The following is a 22,743-nucleotide window of genomic DNA, read 5'->3' as shown; positions in this document are numbered from 1 at the left end:
AAAGAAGCCACAAATGGGACAAGTCGGTGGTGCCAAGCATGGCTTCTATTGGCCACCTTGCCAATGTGGTTGGATACTACTCTATACCTGCCCTTGCTAAGGTGCCATGAACCTATAGCATCCATCCCGTTGGTGCCAATGGATGAAGATGCCTTTAGTCCTAAAATCCAATCTTAGTAGGAGGATGTAGGCATATATATATATATATATTAAAATTGCATGACATCCATTCATGGATGAAGAAGAAAAATTACCATGTTACTAATAAGGTACATTTTCTAAGCTAGCATTCAATAAACTTGTTTGCTCTATTAATTAAATTATTATCTTCTTAAAACTTTCTACTTTACAAAATAAAAATATGTGATATAATATATAATATTTTATAATATTGTTAAAACTTTAAATGCATTTTATTATTATAAAAGAAAATCACTTTAATCAACTTGTCAATTGATATCATTAAAGCAAATTTGACATCATTTAATACCTTTCATGAAATAGATGCTAATGAATGAATATCTCCCTATCCGAAAAATGATTCACATATGCTTCTTTACATATTGATAGTTTGTTTATAGATAATAACTATGGAGTAGTTACCAAATCAATTTAAAAATGACTTTTTTTTATTGGAAATGGGTCTAAATAATTCAAGAATAACAAAATTATAACAAGAATACATGCAAACTCAAACATTGCCTTGGTACTGATATTGACCTAGCAAAGACCATAGAAACTGTCCTGGTATGTCCACTCTGCTTGTTACTTGTTTTTAATTGAAATGTTTCATTATAATAATGTACAAGCACGTTGTTCTAAGACTCCGCTGTATTTAACTATCAAATCCAAAGACACATTCTTGTCAGCAATGTACAATGGAGTGCAACAGTTTAAGACCTTCATTCAAATCCACATTGAATAATAACCTTTCAATGTTCTTAAAATACAAAATGTACTGAAAGATGGAAAGTGTAGAGTAATTACTCGTGTCGTACAGGAAGTTTTTTTAGGTAAAAATTCAAATGTTAACAGAAAGATTTACGACAGACCACTATGGGGAGGCATAAACTGCGCATTCAACAAGAGTCGGTACAGTATCTACACAAGGTCTCTACACACTTCGCCATGATCAAACCTTCTTAGTAGCCTACAAAATGTGATGCATTACAAAATCGATCCACTGATATTCCATTGGAAAACAAGTAAGAGCTGCCACAGGTTCTGTCGGACACTTCGCTTTGCATGTCCGGCTACAACAGCCCTGCCTCAGTTACCGGCTTAAGCAATCTGAACAAACTGAACCTAGAAACCGCTTGGCTTAGGCTTGGGAGATGAGGTTCTTCTGGAAACGTGATGAAAAATTAGGATTACGCGCAACTAAACGAAGAATCCGAAGCTGAGCGGCATACAGGCAATGAACCAGAATGCTTTTAACTCCACAGGATTCCAGGAGTGAACTTCCCCAGATCTAAGCTCTAGAGTACAAGCGGCATGAATCTAACTGATTCCCTGGCTGGAGGAGACATCGAAGATCAGAGCCAATAATTGGAAGACGTGAAGACCCAAGAGGATTAGAGGACATGGTTTAACATATTGGAGGGAAGCCGGCTGAAATTCATGCTGTGGAGAGTAATACCCCCTCCCTTGCCAAGCTCCTTCGGAAAGGAGATAGCACGATTCTGACCATAAGTCGTCGTCGAATTGACAAATAGTTCGAAATTATAGACCACCAGCTGCTTGGCCTCCTGTACCGTTGAATATGGCGGTTTCACCGCTGCTCCTTCTTGGAGACGACGAGGGCTTCGCAACATAGACCTGTTTCAGATTCGAACAAGGAGTGAGGAGTAGATTCACACGACTCCACCTGACCAGAGACACAACTACAGAATTTGCCAATCAGTATCATACATAAGTCACCAATAATTTTTCGAAACACGAGGGTGACTAGCAAAGGGAATATCATGCACACCTGCTTCAATTTTGAAGGGGGTGCAAACATTTTTTCTCCGGTGGAACCCCGTTCACCCGCAGGCGGGCGTCCTTGATTACCAACCCCTTTGCGATGACCTTGGGACCCTGACCAATTGCTGGACCCCACCCGAGGGGAATTTTGTTGCGAGGGACCTCTCTGATCAGAGTGATTGATTGTGTGATGGGCATGAGGTTGTCCAACACCACCCATTGCTGGGTAAAGATGATGTGGAGGTTGGGGTTGCAGATGATTTTGGGGAACCCGACCGCCATTTGTTCCGGCATTATTGTAACCTCCAGAGTTCACACCCATTCCTAAGTTGACTGACCCTGTATTAGTTCCATTTCCAGTACTCATTAGGTTGCCTCCTCGGGTCACCCTGGATGAACGGCGATTACTGCGGAACTTAGCATTACCTGTTTCAATCAATTTCACGATCAGAATACTTCGTGGGTACAATGCGTAAATTCTGACAAGACCATTTGAACTTCTAAGAAAACTTCTTGCAATCAACACAGTCACGACAATCTGCAACAGCAAGATGAAGCAAAGAATATGTCAGTTAGGTCATCTGTAATTATGATCAACAGACTCGCAATAACTATCAGATTCTCGAAAACACTCAGAGTGAAGAATGTGTTTCATACTCTGCGCTGATGACGACATAGATGTAGCTTGGTTGTTTATGGCACTTCTACCCAAATTCTGAGAAGAACCGTAAGGAGAGGTGATATTAGGAACCGAGGATGTATCACCCAATCCAAGCTCATCTGGAAATTGTGCAGCTGTATCCATAGATGTATAATTTCCATTATTCGCTTGGTTGGAGGCTAGACCAAGATTGAACCCTCCATCCTTCTCCATTGAATGGGAGGGCCCTCGTCTTCCCTGCTGCAAGTAGCCCAAGGATATGGGTACATGCATCGGACCTGGTACATGCGACCAGCCCGTCGAGCTGTCCACGTTCGGAATCTGCTTGGGGAAATACGAGCACTTCAAATGAACCAATTTGAAACGCACAACTTCAATGTGAACATGCTGACATCGATGTTACTTACCCACCAATCCCCTACTACATGAAAGTCCCCACTAAAAAATTTGATGCATACCTTGCCAGATAGTCAAAGACCAATCATCTTCTGGAACAGGCAGGTCCTAACTTTTCAGTTTTTATGCAACTAAGCGATTATGAGGCTCAGGAAGGATGAGCGCACAGTATACGCAGTACAATTAATCAACTTAATTAATCAACAAGAGGTTTGGAATTGAAGAATTTTTTAAAATCCTGTAGTGTACACGGTAGGAAAAGCATTCCATGGCATTATGCAATCATGAAAGTAAAACAATCTATGAGGGATTTTCAATCGATGTGGCAGAGAGCATATCATAAATAGCCAACAGGTTACTGTTTACCTGGAACGGAGCTGATAGATTTAGATCAAATGGGCCTGGCGATTGTACAACAGGCACCAGAGCTGGGCCAGGAGCAATTCGTTGAATATTTCCGGACCCACGCTGCGCAGCAGCCATTCCACCTAGGCTGTCATTGCTGCTCATGCCAACAACACCTGGACCTGATGACCAAACAGGAGTGTGTTTCCAATCCGGCTGCTTACCTGAGCAAGCGAATGAGGAATCTATCCACAGGTTAATAGAGTTCAGCCTATATTTTTACACGTAAGAAAGCTTCTATTACTCAATATAACTCCTAAAATGAATTTTATCCAAACTAAAAATGGACACAGACCAGATCGGTCATACACACCTAATTCAGAAATCCCCGCCAGAACAGCCAGCCAAATATCTTCTGTTCCAGAAATGAGTGCCAAAAAACGGAGAACAATATTAAAAAGAGAAATAGGTTCTAGATACTAAGAAGTGCTTGCCTGATGGAAGATATGTTGGATTCATAAAGCCAAGTTGCCCAAATTGACCAACTGGAGAAAATGGATTAGTGTACACCAGCATATGAGGAGGCATCCCTGCGCCAGGATTGATATACTGGCCGGGAAAGCCAGAAGGAGGAGGACCTCCATAAAATGAATCGACGCTCGAGTGCTGTGGTTGCCAACCACTCGCACTAGGGCTAGCACTTGGAACCCCCTGGTCATTGGAACCCTGCATAACGGCAACATCTTTGCTAGGACCAAATGAATAACTCAGCATTTGGCTCATTTCCAAACCAGAGAAAGAAGATTTGCCAGAGGTAGAGAGACAACTTGACCCCTGCCCCGGTGATCCTCTCATTGAAATTGAGGTGGGTTCCACTGAGAGATCAGCAGGAAGAGCTGCAGCCATTGAGTCTTCCATCATGGGATTTTGCATGTGGGCAGACACTGAATTACCCAGACCTATGCATGTATTTCCACAACAGGATCAGAACAGTACATTTGCACATACGCATACGTTCTAATGCACACCTACAAGGCCCATACCTTAAAAGAACAAATTAAAAATCACTCAAAACGTTCAAAAGCCTGCTTCCACCGTTGACATTCATTGTTATATCGGTACCAAGTCGCACCGTTGGGCATTATCCAGTCCACATTACGGCCCATTCAACAGAATTACTATTGAGTAACGACGAAGTGAGACAAAGCGGATACCAGTGTGATTTGTTGAAGAGGTGACACTGCCGAATGAGCTTTTTATTGTATTTTTCCTAATTGCAATTGGTTCTCGAGTACTGCAAACTGACTCATCACTGCTAATAGCAGCCACGGCCACAGCTGATGCTGCTGCCTCAGCCTCAGCCTCAGCATCAATCCCCTCATCTGTACTTCCTGCAATATCCTCTTGTCCACGTGTACGCTTCCCTAATAATTATGATATATCCAAAAATAAGAATGCAGAAGTAAAACAAACTGTGAAACAAGAATACAGATCCAGATCACGCGAGTAATTCTCAATAATTAAGTAAAGGTCTTGCAGTTTCATCTTTAGAGAATTGAAAAATAATCTAGGTTTATACACATAAATTTAAGTAAGAATCAGCTGACCTTTGGTAGGAAACGAAGGCATATCCAGTTCTGAACTGGACATATGATTAGGTTTTTTCAAATCGTTCTTATCAGATGCATCATCAGCGTGTGATCCTAAAGAAGAACCCACTACATTCATGACAGCAGGTGTATGGGGACGGCTGTTAGATACCCCAAGAGGAGGCGAAGTCACAGCCCCTGCAAAAAAAGCGCCATCTCCATCCTTAATGAACAAATAGATCAGTAAGATCTGAAGATGCTTACGTACAACAAACTGTCCAAGGGTAAAATGTATATATCCTTGTCTCGAGGACAACCTTACAAAGTGAAGAGCCAAGTCACATGAGATAGTAGTAACACAAAATGCAAGAAAAATTAGCCTCGAATTAATTTTGAGTGCTGAAATACAAGTTACAACCACCAGCATCAACGAAGAAGGTTGCAAACTACAAAGAGCAAGATATCTGAACCTACCAAACTGGATTTTACCCCCCGCAAGAAGTGAGCCGATTGGTCCTGCCGTAGGGACAGAAAATTTGTCCTTGCCCGCCATAGAAGCCACAGTTGTTCCTGGGTCTAGAACCATACTGCCCCGAGCTTCTAAAGGTAACTGCTGCGAGACTATTGCCTCATAACGAGCTGGTTTCATGGCTTCTTCTAGTTGAATCTGAGTAAGACTCACCACCTGCTGGTAAAATGTAATAAGTATAATTTTTCTCAACGAAGACGAACAAAAAAAGATTTTTCACACTACGATCATCGAAGTGATCAGTTATCCGAGAAAACAATAATTACTAGGATAGGCAATCAAAATAAATATTTGCAAAAACTCGCAACATAACAGTGAACCTGCAAATCTTGATTCTTATTGCTCCATTTTGGAGATGGAACTAGGTATATTTTCTAATCCATATACGACAAAACAGTTAACTGACCTATGAGCTGCTAACACCGAAGATTATGAACATATCCAGTAACATACATATCCCCACAGTGTATAGCATATATAGTGTAAATCATTTGGTTACTCACCTTCGTGTTCATTAAGAACGGATTTCACTATTTAAGATCCAGATAGTTTAATGTGTAGATTGTAAGAAAAATACCTGTCTGGTGGAGTGAGTCCCGCCCCACGCAATTGGTGTGCCAGACGAACTCTCCTGATGCTGGTTTAGACTATCAGAAGTGGCCGCTGCAGCACCAAGCTCAGAATCGACTAAGCTACCTCCTGATACTGAATTCGATCGAGAAGATCTGTACTTCAAAAATACTTATGTCAACGAGAGCACGCAAAAAATCAAGTATCAAGGACTTCTTCATGAAGTTACTTTGGTTCAAGACAAATGAGTTTAAAGCATCATTCGCTTACTTGGACGCATTAGCACGTATATCAGATAATCCACCAGACGGAGTGCCAATGGGAGCAAGTGTAAGGCCCTGAGAGCTTGTGGCTACCGCTGTGCCTGACGCAACAGTTGAAGTAGTACCTCCTGGTTGGAGCGTACGAGTGGTAGTGCCAGAATTTTCTGTGCTATTATTAGATGCACGCTTATCTAAAAATCCACCAGGTTTGTTTCCCTGTCCCGATACGCCTTCCATTTGAAGCCCCGACTTTGCAGAGCCCCTCTGCTTCCTAGCTGCTTGTTCCTTCGCCTGTAAGGAAAATTATGCACTCATCAAATTTATACCCATGATGCACGACAGGCAAATATAGAAAACTAAGTCTCAGGTAAGCCAAGTCGCAGGGAAAATAAACATCAACGATGTACAGCACCAAAAAAGTGTAATACCAGCATATCAGTAGAACATTTTAAGAGAATAGTCAAGAAGAGCATGAAATCAGACGCACCTTCAGGTTTGATTTAGCCTTTATCTCCTTCTCACGCTCTGCCCGGCGATCACTCAACATTTGTCGCTTTGATCTAACCTCGATAAAATCGTCTTCGTCCCCGCGTTCAATACCAGGCTGCTTGAAAACATGAACTACACCAGATTGTAAAGGTGCATCCGACGTTAATTCAGACGCGTGCTTTCCAAGTAAGCCTTCAACAGAATGGGAAACACTATCAGAAGACCCTGAAAGTTTTCCACCACTTTTTTTCAAGACGTCGGTAGTACTGGCACGGTCAGATTTTGATGAAGATGCACCTTCGAACATAGGTCGGGAATTTCGACTATTATCTCCAGAGCAAGTACTTTCTTGCGGATGTAAATTGGCATCCCTGAAACCATCTTTTCCGTTGGTACCGGCCATCAAATTCTCGGTGGAAGCATTCATCGTTTGCTTAGAGAACTTTCCTCCCGCAGCTTCGGATAATAGCTCAGCAGAATCACGGCTTTTAAGATCAGTTCGACGGAAGTTGCTACGCCGGTTAGAACGCGGTCGAAGTGCTGTTCCATCGTAACTTGCGGAAGATGCACCCATTCCAGTAGAGAGACCTGCATTATCATAGGTGCTGTGAGGAGAATATCTTCCAGAATGAGGAAACCCACCACGTCCAAGCACACTTCCTGGTCGATTCCCTCTTCCTCGACCACCATATTTCTCATTCCCTCCAACTGGATCGAAAAAAGAGTTGTCTGAAACAAATGACGTCACATCACAGACATAAATCATCCTTTCCAGTTCCAAGGTTCACATTTCCCTGAACACTGGTCCACATAATTTTAATGATGACAAATTTAGAGCTTTCCGGAAAACAAAACTTTCAGTGAACAAAAAAAAAGCATGCCAATACTGTATAATTTATGAAATTGACTTTATATAATAAACTATAAAATCCTATTATATACGATCGTACCTTGTGAAGCTGTGTAGTCTTGGTGTAAACGTTGGTTGCCCGGGTCTCGGCGGGAATTCTTGAGGCGTGGGTAGGTCTCAGGACCAATTGTGCTGGTCGGACCTTCACGAATCATTCCTCTATCTCGCACCCTCCTTTCAGACCGCTGGCCTAGTTTTCCAATTGTGGACCTGGTCTCCTTTGTTTCCACTTCCACTGGTGATTTGTGATCTACAGAAGAAAATTGATTTATCCACGGCGACTGAGGTTGAAGCGAGATAGGTTCTTTTTCAGGCTGGGCTTGGATCAAGGCAGTTACTGTAACAGTGTCTTGTAGCTCATTTACCACCTACATGCACAAATACAATACAAAAGTAATAAAAATCGTGAAGTAGCAATCCAAATGTATTGGAGAAGAAGAAGTAGCACGAAGGGCTTGGCTAACATTAATCCCGTAGCTTTAAATGAGACAAAAATATTTCATAACGAAGTATCAGTCAGTAGCTGAAATTAACAATTCAAACAAAAATTTAGCCAGCACGACTCTTGTGCAAAATCAGTTGCCAAGAACTCAACTGATACGATCCAATCAGAACCAGTAATGCGTAAAATAAACAGAAACTTCGGAGACTACAAGCTCACCTTAGAGACAGATTCAGGCTCTGAAATTTTCTCTTGGACTTTTCTCGACACGTTCGACTGACTTGAAACAAATGTCGATTGCAGTACTGTAGGTGGGTTGGCCAACTGTCCGAACTGGATTGGAGGAGCTGTGGAAGACGAATTAGGAAACTGTTGAAGACCAGTATGAAGAGGAACATGGAGTGGCATCTGGATTGATCCAATCTGAATCGCAGGAACTGACCCCTGAAGAAATGACGTGCCAGGAAGGAGCCCAAACTGTAATGTCATCGGAACTTCAGAGGAATGATGAAGACCAGATAGCCCAACAGAAGAAGAAATTGTTGTGTCGTTGTTTTGTGAGGTTGAAAATTCCATGAGGGGAGGAGGTGGTTGCAGCTGTTGTGAAAATCCCTGTCGGACATCGCAGGAATCAGACACCTCGACCAACCCAGTAACCGAGGGTATCAAGCTTGTTTGTTCAGCCTCCTCTTGAGGCAGGTATCCACTCCCCACATCCTCAGTCATCTGATAAAACACACAAGGCCGATGTTAGATATTTGCACACGAAAAATCTCATAACTGAACACAAAAGCAACTAAAACCAACCATGAATGCCCATCGTACACTACAAAATTACTGCAAAATGCGATAAGCTTGCAGAAACATTCTTAATTCGCGGATTATGACCATAGCTAATGCAAACCACACCAATCAAAGCAGCGCTCCCTACCTGTACATGTGCGGAGTTAGCGAGCTCTCCGGCTGCATCTTGCTCTATATTGGCATCATCGAATTTATCCCCTTCATCTTCAATGATTTGCGCAATGAAGTGCTCATCTTTGACATCCCCAAGGGCGATCTCAGTCCTATCAGAGCCTTGATCAACTGCTTCTCCAACTCCACCGTCTACTCCATCGAGTTCATCGTCCTCATCGTTATCTTCGTCTTCGTCTTCGTCTTCATCATAGCCCTCATAAGCCTCATATCCCTCCTCATCACCTTCGTGATCTTCATCTTCATCTTCATCTTCCTCATCCTATATCAATACTAGGGGATTAGTAAACAATTAAAATATGAACAAATGCACGACATGTCGAGAGCTCGGAAATACCCTCAAGAGCTTCTAAAGTTCGCAGATTAACGGCTTCACTTGGACACCAAAATATGACACTTCAAAGCTCAAGCCTGAACATCTTATAATGGGCATGTGGGACCAATTTGACGAAGGGAGCATATATGGTTTCAAAACTTGATGACCAAAGTACGTAGCGTTTGCAGCATTGTCGCAAGTAACCAAACGCTTGATCATAATACGAAAACCATTGAAAGAGTATTACTTAAAACAGCAATCAAGCAGTGCCAGTATGTCCCAGCGAGACAGCTGCGAAGATGAAACTTACATCAGTTGGACTCGCGACATCCTCCAGATCATCATTTAGATCCTCGAATTGTACATGCATCTCCTGCTTATCAACTTCTGAAATGACCAACGTATCTATTGAGCCTTTTTGCTCATAATCGTCCTCTGACTGTGATAGACTAGAGAAGGGAGAATCCCCATTCTGCTTATTTTCACTTTTCTCTTGTGATGGAGAAAAGGGTTGCGAATTCAAATTATCATGTGAGAGACCTTGAGACACCTGGACAACCCACCCTTCGTAAGAAATCAAATGCAAAACTGAACAAACAAAAGTATCGACACAAGTATTAAAATCATAATTACAAAGATATTGTTCAAAAAGACTAAAAAAAGCTTAGGTTACCTGCGCAAAAGGGCATTGCGGAGTGAGAGAGGAAGTTGTGTTGATCTGCCAGCCCCTCTGAGTAGAACTCCAAGCATTGCTTCGTTGCTGTGAAGCGTTTTCTTGTTGTAAATCTGCAGCAGTAGTCTTTCCACTGGATTCTTTCGCGTGTTGTTCATCGTTATTCTCATGACCAGAAAAACCGAAATTATTATCTAACTCACGTCGTGGCAATACACCCCGGGTGTCATCGTCCTTCGCCTCTGAACTTGCTACAAATGTCTGCTCGCTAGAGGATTTGGGTGGTGGTCGAAAGATCCCCATCCTTGCCGGTGGAGGAGGAACACGTGGCTGCTTCGACAAAGAATGGCGAAGGCGACCATAGGAGGAAGGTTCTGTTGAGTCCAAGCCTTGGAAGTGAGGCGGGGTCTGTGGTGGAGATGGTCGTTGGCTGTAACCTTCTCGTCCAGGCCGCCATCGCTCCATCCTATCTCTACCCCATCGTCGATCATCTCTATCTTCAGAACCCTCCAAGGGTCCACTCTCAAAGTCCGAATTGGAGACCCGGTTAAAGTTCATTTGTTTATTGAAGAACCCTGGCTCTTCTGTTAACCATCGTTGATCGTTAAAAGGAGATCTTCTAGAAAATTCACCAGGGCCTCCGTCCGAGGAAAGCCCCGCAGAACTCGGGGCCCCGCCATAGTAACTTTCTCCCCTATCTCCGTAACCGCGACCATTATACACCCGATCACGAGAAACTGAAGCTTGGAAATCAGTGCTTTCATTCCCACCAAAAGGAGGACACATCTGTGCTGCTGATCCAACGACATTCTCCGAAGGCTGCTCCCTCCGCCAATGCCCAAAGGTCTTACGCTCAGTTTCAGATGCAGAATTACTCCCACGTAGTTCAGCACGGGCAGATGATCCTGCAGACGGGGCCTGCATTTCAGAAGGCTTAACAAAGAGAGTATTTTCGTTCTGTAACGCCTTCTGAGACTCCTGGGAGTAGGGAATAGCAACTGAGGGCCGCAGCGAAGTTCGGTCAGTATCACCATGAGCATTCCCAGTAACATTCGCAACCATTTTCTCTTCCTCTACATTGTCATCATCATCCCGCGGTCTAAGCTCCTCTTCTCCTCTCTGCCACGCATTTGCAGGCTTGTCCTCCACGTTTAGTCTGTTCGTACAAATAGAAAGCATTCGTATTTAAACTTTCAGAAAATAGAAAATAATATTAGACTGATACTACATACTTTATCTTCCTCTAACTTTGAGACTTGTGGGAATAGCATGCAATGGCTGTATTTTTTTTTATCGATCTTTTCCGGATAGGTCGTTGAAAATTCCCAAAGGTTAAAAAGGAACATAAGCTACAGCTAAGCCCGGCTTGGATCTTAACTTACAGAATTCATGAACACGGAAACGATCCCTACACTGTGCCTAAGACTCACCATGTATTCTTTGACAAACATCAAGAATATGACCTTAGCAGAAATACAAAAAATAGCCAGATCCACCAGGTTAAGTCTCTCTTATTAGCAGGAATTATTTAAATATCATCGTGTATTTTGAAGGAACATCAATGCACCCTTCGCCAAAATCCACCAGATAATCGTGTGATAGTATTTATCAAAGACCTGGCTTCATCTTGTTGCTTCTTCTCAGCTTCTCGTTTTGCAATGCGCTCTTCTAGCTCGAGCAATTTACGACGGGCATTCTCCTTCCTTCGCTCCTCTTCAAGTTGCAACTGTCGCTTTTCTTCTTCTCTAGCTTTTCGCTCATCCTCCACCTTCTGAGCTGCCTCCATCGCTTCCCGCTCGGCTCTAGCAGCTGCCTCTTTGGCTTCTTCCTCTAATCTTGCCTGCGGATGAACATTCAGGGCAAAACCCCAGCAAGAAGAAATTTTTAAATACTAAGCTTTCAATGTCATCAATAATCCCACAAGCTCGGGCTTCAGGTAATGTACAAAAAGTGTAACGCCCCAGTAAACATAACAAGATAAACTTCATCAAACACTAGAGTTTCGAGAAAATCCTAAACCACAAGAAAGAACCTCATCCATTTTTTAAGGTTGATAAAGGCCACAAACCCACCAAATCATATTCGACATAAATTTCAGCAACAAACATTGAAAATCCTAAATATAAGCACAATGAAGTACAGTTTGTTTAATACTGTACGTGTGAGTGAAAGGTTGAACTAAAATCACCTGTCTTTCTTCCTCTTCTCTCGCCAGTCTTTCACGATCTTCTAGTTCTTTCTGAGCCATTTCAACAGCATGCTCTTTCTCTTCCAATTTACGCTGTCGATCTAGCTCTTGAGCTTTTTGTACTCTCTCCAACTCAGCTTCAAACGCCTCTCTTTCCTCATCTCGGAAGTCCGACTCCTTCGCCTCCTCCTTCTTCCTCCGAAAACCAAACATTGGAATCACGGGCGGTTCTATTCCCACTCCTTGAGACGGTCGAAAATTGTCCAAGCCATGGATCTCTTCAAAACTTCGCCCATGTGATACGTTGAAATGATAACCTTCATATGGCCGCCTCTCTCTCCCAGCAGCTGGTTCCTGACCTGTGAAGCTTCTCCCACTGAAAAAGTCACTGGAAGCACCATTTCTCGGAAAACGATCGCCTCCAAATCGCCCTCGGCCGGCATCATTCTCTCCACCTTGGATGCGTCTATGATCCCTATTAAAAGTATTTTCCCTATTTAAGCCACTTTCCCGAGACGAGCTCACATCTCGATGAGGCCCCTGGTCGCGATTCCCAAAACCGTGCCGGTCCTCGAAGCCATCCCAACCCCTACTGCCGGGCCTTACATCACCTCCATCCTTTTCATACACACCTCTTTTGTTAGATCCAACGTCCCTACCCCCCTCTCGGCTGAATCCCCGACCACCGAAACCAAATTCCCTATTCACCCCTCCTCCCCATTCCCGGGAACCCCCCTCTCTACCAGTAAAGTTACTTCGACTAAAGTTGTTGTCCGCGCTATGTGCAGTGCTCGAAGACTCACGTCCAAGTGAATTGTCGCCACTAAACCTACTCTCCCGGACGTCAGCAACTTTGCCCATGTGACCATCACGCCCTGGAATAAAAGAGACCTCTCTGAAAGATGGAGGCCGACCATATCCGTAGCCCTCCCCAACACGATTCGCGGGTTGATGATCGGGCTCTCGATCTGATCGATCACTCCATTCAGAATAATTGGCCCCTTGTGAACGGAAGGTTGAGTCCCTCTCATCGTCTGTCCAATTTGACTGACGTTGTTGAGAAGGACCAGATGCTCCAGGACCCAATGAACTATTGCCAGCTTTAGGTGTAGATCGGACAGATAATCCTGGATCAGTGAAGCGTTGTTGCTCCAGTGATTGAGACTCTTCAGGCGCATCCTTGCGGCTATGATCTTTCTTCGTTTGCAGTGATATTGGCTGTGCAGGTTGCAGCTGTGGACCTGTAATAGACCCCAATGAGTGCTCGAATAGAAAGCATTGCAAAGGAAAAAATCGAGATTGCAATTGAAGAATGAACAGAAGAAGTTAGAGTCTACAGTGTAGACATTGGTAGTATTGTTCAAACAAAAGAATTAAAAATTAAATTAAATAATTGAAAAAGCATTTTAATCATCAAGTTGTAAAAATTACGAGTACATTTATCTTCTACATAAATGTCCTCCAGCCTCTCCATGTCGGAAGTAGTTTCATAAAACAGATTCGTGTGGGCGAAAATGTAGACTATTTTAATTCGTTTCTGAACTCTCCGTATCAGAAAATGATTTCTGGCAACTGGTAAGTAACAAACTTAGACCAATTTTCGATGGAAACGGCCACAGCAACCTACCTCCAAGATGAGACTGTAAGACTTCGTCGGGCTTCAAAACCGCGTGCTGTTCAGACAGAAGCTGCAATTTCTGCTGCTGATCTTTGAGCTCCTGTTGCTTCTCCCTCTGTTTCTGATGCAATTCCTTCTGCCTTTGGTGGCTAGAGACCGAAGGAGGGGGCAAAGCGGCTTGCAATGTTGGGAAATCTTCCCCTCTCAACACCACAGCCTTCTCAACGGCGGGGACAATGTGACCACTTGTCACAACAGGATTTTGCATTGCACGCGCACGAGGTGGTGTATACACACCGTGCCTTCCAGGAGCAACTTGAGTGGTTCCAGTAGGTCCAGATTGTGTAGGCACTGGCCAATGTTCTCCGCTTAGAGACCCAGTCGAAGGTTGGCCTGGAAGAGAAGGCGAAGTCCCCCAAGTTGATCCAGCACTCAATGCTGGTGCTAACCTTGCCATTCCTGACAACAAAAACGCTCAAAATTTTCAGGTAAGGCCATCATCATCTTCTCGTGAAGTTCATTCAAAGTTGATAAGTTTACCCTCTCGAATCTTACACTGTAACATAAAAAGCTGCGATCAAATTGAAGACACTACGAAAGATCAGAGATTCGTTCTCATTGAATCCCTCTAAAGTTCCCTCCACACGCTGGCAAACCAAAGCCGTGAAAAATTGTCCCGGAGTCGAAAGCAAGCCTACGAGGACAACCGATTTCTCGGATAAGTCCAATATTCCTAATCGAAGGCAGAAACCTCTTCGAAGGGTCACTCCGACTGCATCGTGCAACCTTTCAGAACATTCTGGACTACATAATGCGATCCGCCAACACATTGCTAACCCTAATCATGATCCAGCCTCGGCTACCGCTCATTGGGACATCTCAGCAGCAAAATACTATGCCGTGAGTATTCCTCCCGGACAGAGGCACACCCAGGGTCAAGCTTCTCTATCAGAACGCACACATCGAATGATTGGCACCAAGGGTAAAGCAAATGAACAAAAGACAGAACACTCTGTTAATCCGTGTACAAGGTCCACTTAGATGCATTCAAGTCCTGTAACCAACAAAATTCTGTCTCACTTCCCCTAATCTGCGAATTACATTAGACCTCGATGCGGAAAACCTCCTCAACATTCTTGACTAAATCTCGGGAAGCCACAAAAACCAACACCTTCGAGACATCTAAAAACTTCATAACCGCTTTTACAATAATGAAGGCCTAGAACAAAGAGGAAGGTTGCAATATAACCAACAGATTAAGAGATGCCAGAAACGTTTTTTGTTGATTGATAGTCCAATCGACCTCTCACCCGCATGAACGACAACTCAATCCTAAATGAGTTGAGGTAGAATGAAGTGAATGTACGGCAGGTTCAACGAACATACCCGTAGACGTCTCGGGGGTGGCAACAGCAACAGCGACAGGCGCCTGTTCTTCGTGCACGAGCGTTTTGGTCCATCCTGAAGAACCAGAGCCGCCGACAAGCGCAATGGAAGGATCGTTTCCAGCGTGCTCCCGTCGCAGCGACGGAAGATTGACCGGGCGCGGCACGATAACTCGACCTCCTTTCGGCACCGAGGTGGCTACCCCGGAGCGGGAGAGCAGCAACATCCCCCCGTGCGACGAGGTCCGCCCGGCTCGCCCTGCACCCCCAAGGGCTCCAGTTCCCGACCCAGAGCCATTGCCGCTGCCCCCCGCTCCAGCCGTAGGCTTGCCATAGCTCTTGTTCAAGTTCACAGATGCAAACTTTGTGTTGCTACCTGCGGCTCGCGCCATAGATCGTGCTACCGGTTCCCCCTTCTTGCATCAGCATGAAATGAAGCCCTCCTCTCGCTCTCTCTCTCTCTCTCTCTCTCTCTCTCTCTCTCTCACACACACACACACACAAACTCACACACACTCGCAACACTCAGACCTCCGGTCGTCAGGCTACTCCACCTCAACCCAACCCTAAGTTCAACAACACTGGGCCCTGCAAGCAAGTTGTGCTTTCTCTTCTTCAGACCTTCTAACCCTAACAGCTACCGGACTCCCAGGCAGGAAGGCAGGGAGGGGAGGGAGGGAGGCAGGGCAAAGCAATCGAGCACACAGCAAGATGCAAACGAACGATCCAAGATGCCCCTTCCTGCTGCTGTTGCTACTACTCCTGCTGCTGCTAATGCTGTGCTGCTGCTGGGTCGTCAATGTTCTCACCGTCCTGGACGACGCTGCTGAGCGGATGTAAGCTGGCTGGCGATGATCTCTGGCAAAATGCCTGACGAAATTGGATGTCGCTGCTGCCCCCCTTTCCTCTACTAATCTCGTCCCGTCTCCGTCACCACACCCGTTTCCGTCTCTTCCTGCCAGTCGGCCGGTTACTCCCGGTGCCCATACCCTCCCTCCCCTCAACGCCTCCCCAAAGCTGCTCCACCTTCATCTTTCTTACTGGACGACGAATAAAATATCACCCAACAACTGCTGCTGTTGCCACCACCATCGTCATCCACAGCCTTCCTTCCTTGCATTGAATCCATTGCTCTTCCCTCAAGCTGGCTCGCTCATGTTCAAGCACTCCTCCTCCCATTACCATTGTTCTCATTCTCGAATTCATTTCCTAGTCACATCACACAAGGTGTGATGTGAGTTTGGTTGATGATGCTCTTGTATCCTCTTGATGCCTACTACATGTTGTTTAGTTTTGATAGAGCTTATTATTATACCACTTCTAGGATGCTTTATTTGTTTGTTTGTTAGTTTTGAAATGGTGAAGTTCTTTGCTTTTAGTTGCATGACCTTTGGATAAACAATTTTTGGAATTGTTTGAAAAATAATAAAAGAATAAAAAAATACTAATTTTTTCAAAAACGAGGGATTTTATTAATTTTTTGCAATTTTTTATTTTATTTTATTTTTTAAAAAAGATGAAAATAGACTTTTATTTATAACAATCTTACTTTAGGAATATATATATATATATATATATATATTAGTAGAAATCCATGTCAATGGCATGTATCTAGTAGAAAGCACAAGCATCATGGATCTTAAATTCAGTACCTTATTATATATCCATTAAGCCTCTTTACATAATTGATTACACCATCTCAATTAATACACGCTCTAAAGGGTCTTTCTTACAAAAAGATAACATTTGGATTTCTTTTGTAAATCACACAAAGTTTGACAACTCTTGAAAGAACAAATCTACTAAGAAGAAAATATATGACTTCATTTATAAACAAAGAGCAAAGTTAGTGTTTGAAAATTGGGTAAAGATATAATAAGGTATTAGACAAACATTATTATTCCACCTAATGAGAGATCATGATTGGTTTCAATAGAGTACCTCTAGATTTAAAATTAAGAGTGATAATTACAAGATTATATAGAAACCTCTCAAAGAAGCATAGTACAAAGGCTTTTATTCCTTTAGTTTTTGAACATTCAATATGTTCAATTTTATAAGTGGGCATAAACTTTGCAACAATGTCTAATGATCTCAAGTATAGAAGAAAAAAAAAAAAAAAAAAAAAAAAGATAAAAACAATGATGATTGAATTAAAAGCCAATGTGATATTATTTTTTGATGTAGAAGTGAATCATATGTACTGTTAAGGCCCAATGAATCTATAACAAAGTTCTCTAAGACCTTTTGAATAACTGCATAACTCAATTTTTGCTTTACTTATAATGAAAATAATGAGAGATGACTCAATTAGAGATAAAATTTGACCCTTGTATTTTATTCAATTAGTTCATCTCTGTTATGGATATACTATATAGAAGACCAAATAAGAAGTTGGACATAAGAGTTTCAACAAGAAAACTAATAAGAACTTGATTAAACTAGATGAATATAAGATCAATACTAAGAAATGTGGACTAAAACTTTAAGAAGTGTATTGTTGAGATTGTAAATCTCTTTAGCCTCGATTCCAATATATAGTAAATATTAGGAAGCTTCTTAATAAGTTTCCATGTTGCTTAAAGAGGAAGCAACCTTAAGAAGCTTCTCAAGAAGTTTTCATATTGCTCGAAGATAAAGCAATTCTAAGAACTTTCTTACACAACTTCTCTAATCTTCCTAAAACTTTTTAAAATGTGCTAAAATATTCTAAGAACCTTTTAGAATCTTTTAAAATTTTTTAAGAATTTTTTTAAAATATTTTATTAGAATATTTTAAAATCTTCTATTAAAATCTTCTAAAAATCTTCTTATTAGATGTTTGTAATATCACTTCTTCTTCTAACTTCGAATTCCATGAGGAGCATCGATGTCATATCTATTTTTTTTGTTATATATAACATCCTAGCAGTAGCTTTATAGAAAAGTCATCCTAAAATTGGTTTAGGTTTTTGAAGATAGCATCAATGAAATTTTTGTATTTTTTGTAATATATTAATTAAATTATTTTGTTGGTTCCTACATACTTTCATTGATATTGTAGCTATGCCAATGAATAAAATGCTCCAACTTGCCTCTTTTTTACTAAGAATCAAAGACTTTTTCTACCTCATATTCTACATGATTATCTATTTCAATGCAAGGCAGTGATATTGTATTCTTTTCAAAATAGTTGATTCTGAATAATCTTCTAAGAGAAAAACATGAAAGTTTAGATGTACCTTCATGGATGTAGATACTTCCAAAGAATAAGTTACTAAATTGATTTGCTTTTAAATATAAAATGGTCTCAATCTTTAGTAATCCAACTTATTGTAAGGTTGATTGGTCTTGATATTTTGTCAAAGAAGACATAATTTATCTTTGACTTAAAAAATAGGGAATTTTTTTCTAAATTTTTTTGAAGATGCTTTATAAGAAACTTGAATTGCTTGTAAATGGACTTTTAAAGTTTTTTGGAGCTATAAAAATTATTTTGTAAAATCTTTAGTTGTTAGATTTTTATCTTTTGATATATCTACCAAATCAAGCTTCAAATCATAATCCTAATTGGTATAAAATGGTGTTTGATGAGTCAAAGTATAAAAAATATTATTATAAGCAAATTCCATTAAAAATAAATAGAAGATTCAATTATTTTGTTGATAGTTGATGGCATATTCCAAATACTGCTCCAAAACTTGATTGATTTATCATAATTGACTATTGGTTTGAGAGAAGAAGGTAGAAAAAAGTTTAATATCCACCTTCAATATCTCAAATAGATATTTTTAAAACTTTGATGTAAATTGAGGTCCTCAATAAAAAATGATGTCATTAGGTAGGATATGATATTGATATATATTGTTAAGAAAGAGCCTTACCGTTTCTTCTTTAAAAATTATCTTTTTGCATAAGACAAAATATACTATCTTTATAAATCAATCTACAATAATATAAATAGTATCAAATGTAGCTGATGGTAGCAGATTAGTGATAAAATCTATTGTAATTAAAGACCATGGTTACTTTAGAACTAACAATGGTTGTAGAAGTCTATGAAGATGATGTTAAGAATTTTTGGAGCTTGAACATGTGTTACATGAAAGAAAAAAGTCCTTCATGGTCTCCCACATTTAAGGCCACTAGAAACCTTGAAAAATAAGCTCTAATATTTTATTAAGTCCAAAATATCATGCAATTTAAAAATCATGATAAGATTGAAGAATATGAAGTTGCGACAATTTTTTTGGAATATATAAATAATCTTCACAATACAAAAGATCTTCCACGAGTTTAACTTTTTTGTTGTCAAGGTGTTACTTGATATTATGAACTAATAAATCTTTAATTGACGTTGCACAAATTTGTTCAAGAAAACTTGAATCAACAAGTATAACCATAGAACTAGCGCAAAGACAAAATTATTCTAGCTTCAAGAGAGTGATATATTATTGATCAAATATTGCTTCTTTGACCTTTGAAGTAAGATATGATCTCCTTGATAAAGCATTTGACACATCTTCTACTATCTTTAGAATTTTTAAAACTATTATAGCTTGAAATTTCTTTGAGTCTATCAACAAGCCTTCATTTGATATAATATTTTTTAAAAAATTTTACTTTTGCTTGATGGAAATTATGTTTTTTTTAATTTGGCATATAATCTTGCATTTCATAACTTTTGCAAGACTAATCCCATATATTCTTCATGTTCTTCAAGAGCCTCAAAGTAGACTAAGATATCATCAAGATAACAAATAAGAAACTTGTCTACAAATTCTCAAAAAACATCATTCAACAAATATTGGAATATAGCTGGAGCATGTATCAATCCAAAAGTTAAGACATTATTTTCAAAATGTCCGTACTTTGTCAAAAAATCTATCTTCCATTCATCTCATGTATTAATCTATATCAAATTATATGATGTCATATTATCTGAAGTTTATTTGAGAATGTACTTGATACCTAGATATAGAAAGAAAATTAAACTTATTACAAGATGATTTTAATAACTCTAATAGAATTCTAAAAAAACTCTAAATAAATTATAACAATTGTAATCAATCTTTAATTAAATCCAAAAGAAATTTTAAGAATTTATGAAAGAAATACAATAAAATAATAAATTAATCTAAATAAAAATATATATGATATAAAAATATTTAAAAAACATCAAAAATAAATTTCCTAATTATATTCTAATCAAACCTTAATAAAGTCTTCAACAAATCTTAAATCAATCTTAATCAAATTCTAAAGCAAATCCAAATAAAATCCTATCCAAATCCTAATCAAATCCTAATTAAATTATAAAAAAACTCTAGATAAATTATAATCAAATTCTAGTCAAATTCTAAACAAATCTTAGGCAAATTCTAAATCTTTATCCTATGCCAAATTTTATGCAAATCCTAAATCCTAATCATAGACCAAATTCTAATGAAATCTTAAATTTTAATCAAATTTTGAATAAATCACAATCAAACTCTAAACAAATCTTAATCAAATCCTAAAAAAATTCTAATCCTTAATTCTAGACCAAATTCTAATAAAATCTTAAACCTTAAACAATCCCAAGAAAAATTCAAGTAATTTTTAATCAATTACTATAGTTATTTGAAACCTCAATAAATATTAATTGAATTATAGATTATAACTAAAATTTCATCCAAACTTCAATCAATAAGTAATTAACAAGCACACAAAATTTGAAAAGAACCAAACTTACCAATTATAAGAAAAGTTCTCAAAACCTCTCAATTATTAGCTACTTTTTTTTTTCGACTTGGATGTTGATCTATCAACACCAATTTTTCATTGTTAAACTATTCAATCACTAAAAAATTGGATTTTGTGTAGATATTTAAGTCTTAATTGCTTTCACCAAATTTTGCTTCAATCCAACTAAAAAATATTGCTAAATCTCGAAATCACTCACTGACCATAAATCTCAAATTTTTGAGACTATACTCCAAAAAAAACTCTTATATTCTTTATTCCAATTACTTGATTGACCTCAAATTTTTCACACACATTTATAACAAGCAAAATAACAAACTTCCAAATTTTTACTTGTACATATGCTAAAAAACTTTAAAAATCTTCAAAGTTGTAAATATATTTTATTTCTCAAATTTTAAATCCACCAAGTACATCATTAAATGATTTTGTACCTTCGGATCTAATTTTGACCATGGTTGGCAATTGGTCCTCTTTGGATATTAATTTTTGTCTTCTTGAGGTAATTTTTGCTAAAATCAATTCATGATTCTTTCTTACATATATCTATATCCTTTATTTTTTTAATCTATCTTTTTTTGTTTGATTTATGGCTCTAATAGAACCTATTTTCTTAAAAAGATAGTTCTAATACTTATAGATTTTACTACCTACTAATCATTTATTTATATTTTTTGTTACATATTTTTTATTAGACTCTTCTACAATATATATATATATATATATATATATATATATTTTCTTTCACCTAATAGTGATGTTATTACATGACAATGCTCTAGGAAGATTTATTTTGGTGTAGATCTTAGCTTGAGTAACTTGCTACAAAAGTCTTAATATCAATGGTAATAGGTAACAATTTTTGACCATTATTTTGTTGAAGTTACAATAATCAATATACATTTACAAAAATCCATCTTTTTTCTTCATTAAAAATATCAATGTACTTTTTGGAAATTTCAAATATCAAATAAAGTTCTTTGTAAGATTTTTGTACATATAATTCTTCAATGTTAAAAGCTTGTTCTATAATAGGTTGTAGATTGGGCTGAATGGTGGTTGAATCCCTTCTTAAAGATCAATAACATAATCATATGATTGATGCTTTGGCAATATGTCAGCATTATTCTTTTTAAAGACATCTTGAACTCCTTATACTATTTTAGAATAGCTATTAATGAACTCTCTTTTCTATGAGCTAGAATTGCATAAATAAAAAATTGTATTTCTTTTTTAGTCACATCTATAAAAGCCCTTGCTTTAAGAAATAATGACTTTGTTGTTAATAACTTTTTGCAAGGTTTTGTCCAAAGAAATTCTATAGAAAATTCAACCTTATGAAACCTCCAATTTGTAGATGGATTACATCTCTTGAACCATGAAAGTCCTAGAATAATAGGATTTGATAAGAATCTAATAATATCAAATATTATTTTTCTAGTTTGACTTTTAAATAATATTTCTAGCAGTATCGTTTCATGAATAACATTGCCTAAAGATAAAATTTGACCATCTAATACTTCTACATGTATAAGTTTTAACTTTTGTATTAAAGAAATTTTATAAAGTTTAAATAATTCTTCATCTAAAAAGTAAGCAGATACTCTTGAATCTAATAAGGCATTTATTTAAAATTTTTGTGGGCCAAGAAATAAAAATATAATAGTACAACAAGCAAGTTGGAAAGAGAAAGAGAGACCTTAAT

General features: G+C 39.1%; 1 protein-coding gene across 4 annotated transcripts; it reads right to left on the bottom strand.

Moving 5' to 3' along the window:
* Positions 1-1,163: 1,163 nt before the first annotated feature.
* On the bottom strand, positions 1,164-15,850 carry LOC112284767 (uncharacterized). Of its 4 annotated transcripts, none has more exons than XR_002970533.3 (20): positions 15,316-15,850; positions 13,939-14,388; positions 12,312-13,552; positions 11,740-11,963; positions 10,124-11,279; positions 9,761-10,000; positions 9,091-9,396; positions 8,379-8,885; positions 7,758-8,085; positions 6,806-7,536; positions 6,326-6,609; positions 6,063-6,210; positions 5,431-5,641; positions 4,975-5,154; positions 4,582-4,791; positions 3,741-4,326; positions 3,389-3,591; positions 2,623-2,947; positions 1,973-2,391; positions 1,164-1,818 (listed from the first exon to the last, which is right to left on the bottom strand). XR_002970533.3 is itself a non-coding variant. In XM_024524954.3 (20 exons), the coding sequence occupies exons 1-20, from the start codon at positions 15,704-15,706 to the stop codon at positions 1,723-1,725; spliced, it is 8,115 nt and encodes a 2,704-aa protein (XP_024380722.1). In that variant the 5' UTR covers positions 15,707-15,850; the 3' UTR covers positions 1,164-1,722. The 4 variants fall into 4 exon arrangements, 3 of the variants coding, with proteins under 3 accessions (XP_024380722.1, XP_024380723.1, XP_024380724.1); XM_024524954.3 differs by having other exon boundaries at positions 3,862-4,326; XM_024524955.3 differs by having other exon boundaries at positions 3,862-4,326; positions 4,582-4,758.
* Between the last annotated feature and the right edge of the window lie 6,893 nt (positions 15,851-22,743).

The sequence above is a fragment of the Physcomitrium patens genome, chromosome 7 (genome assembly GCF_059467195.1).
Source record: "Physcomitrium patens ecotype Gransden chromosome 7, ASM5946719v1, whole genome shotgun sequence".
NCBI lineage: Eukaryota > Viridiplantae > Streptophyta > Bryopsida > Funariales > Funariaceae > Physcomitrium > Physcomitrium patens.
This window is presented reverse-complemented; position numbering and strand designations above follow the sequence as displayed.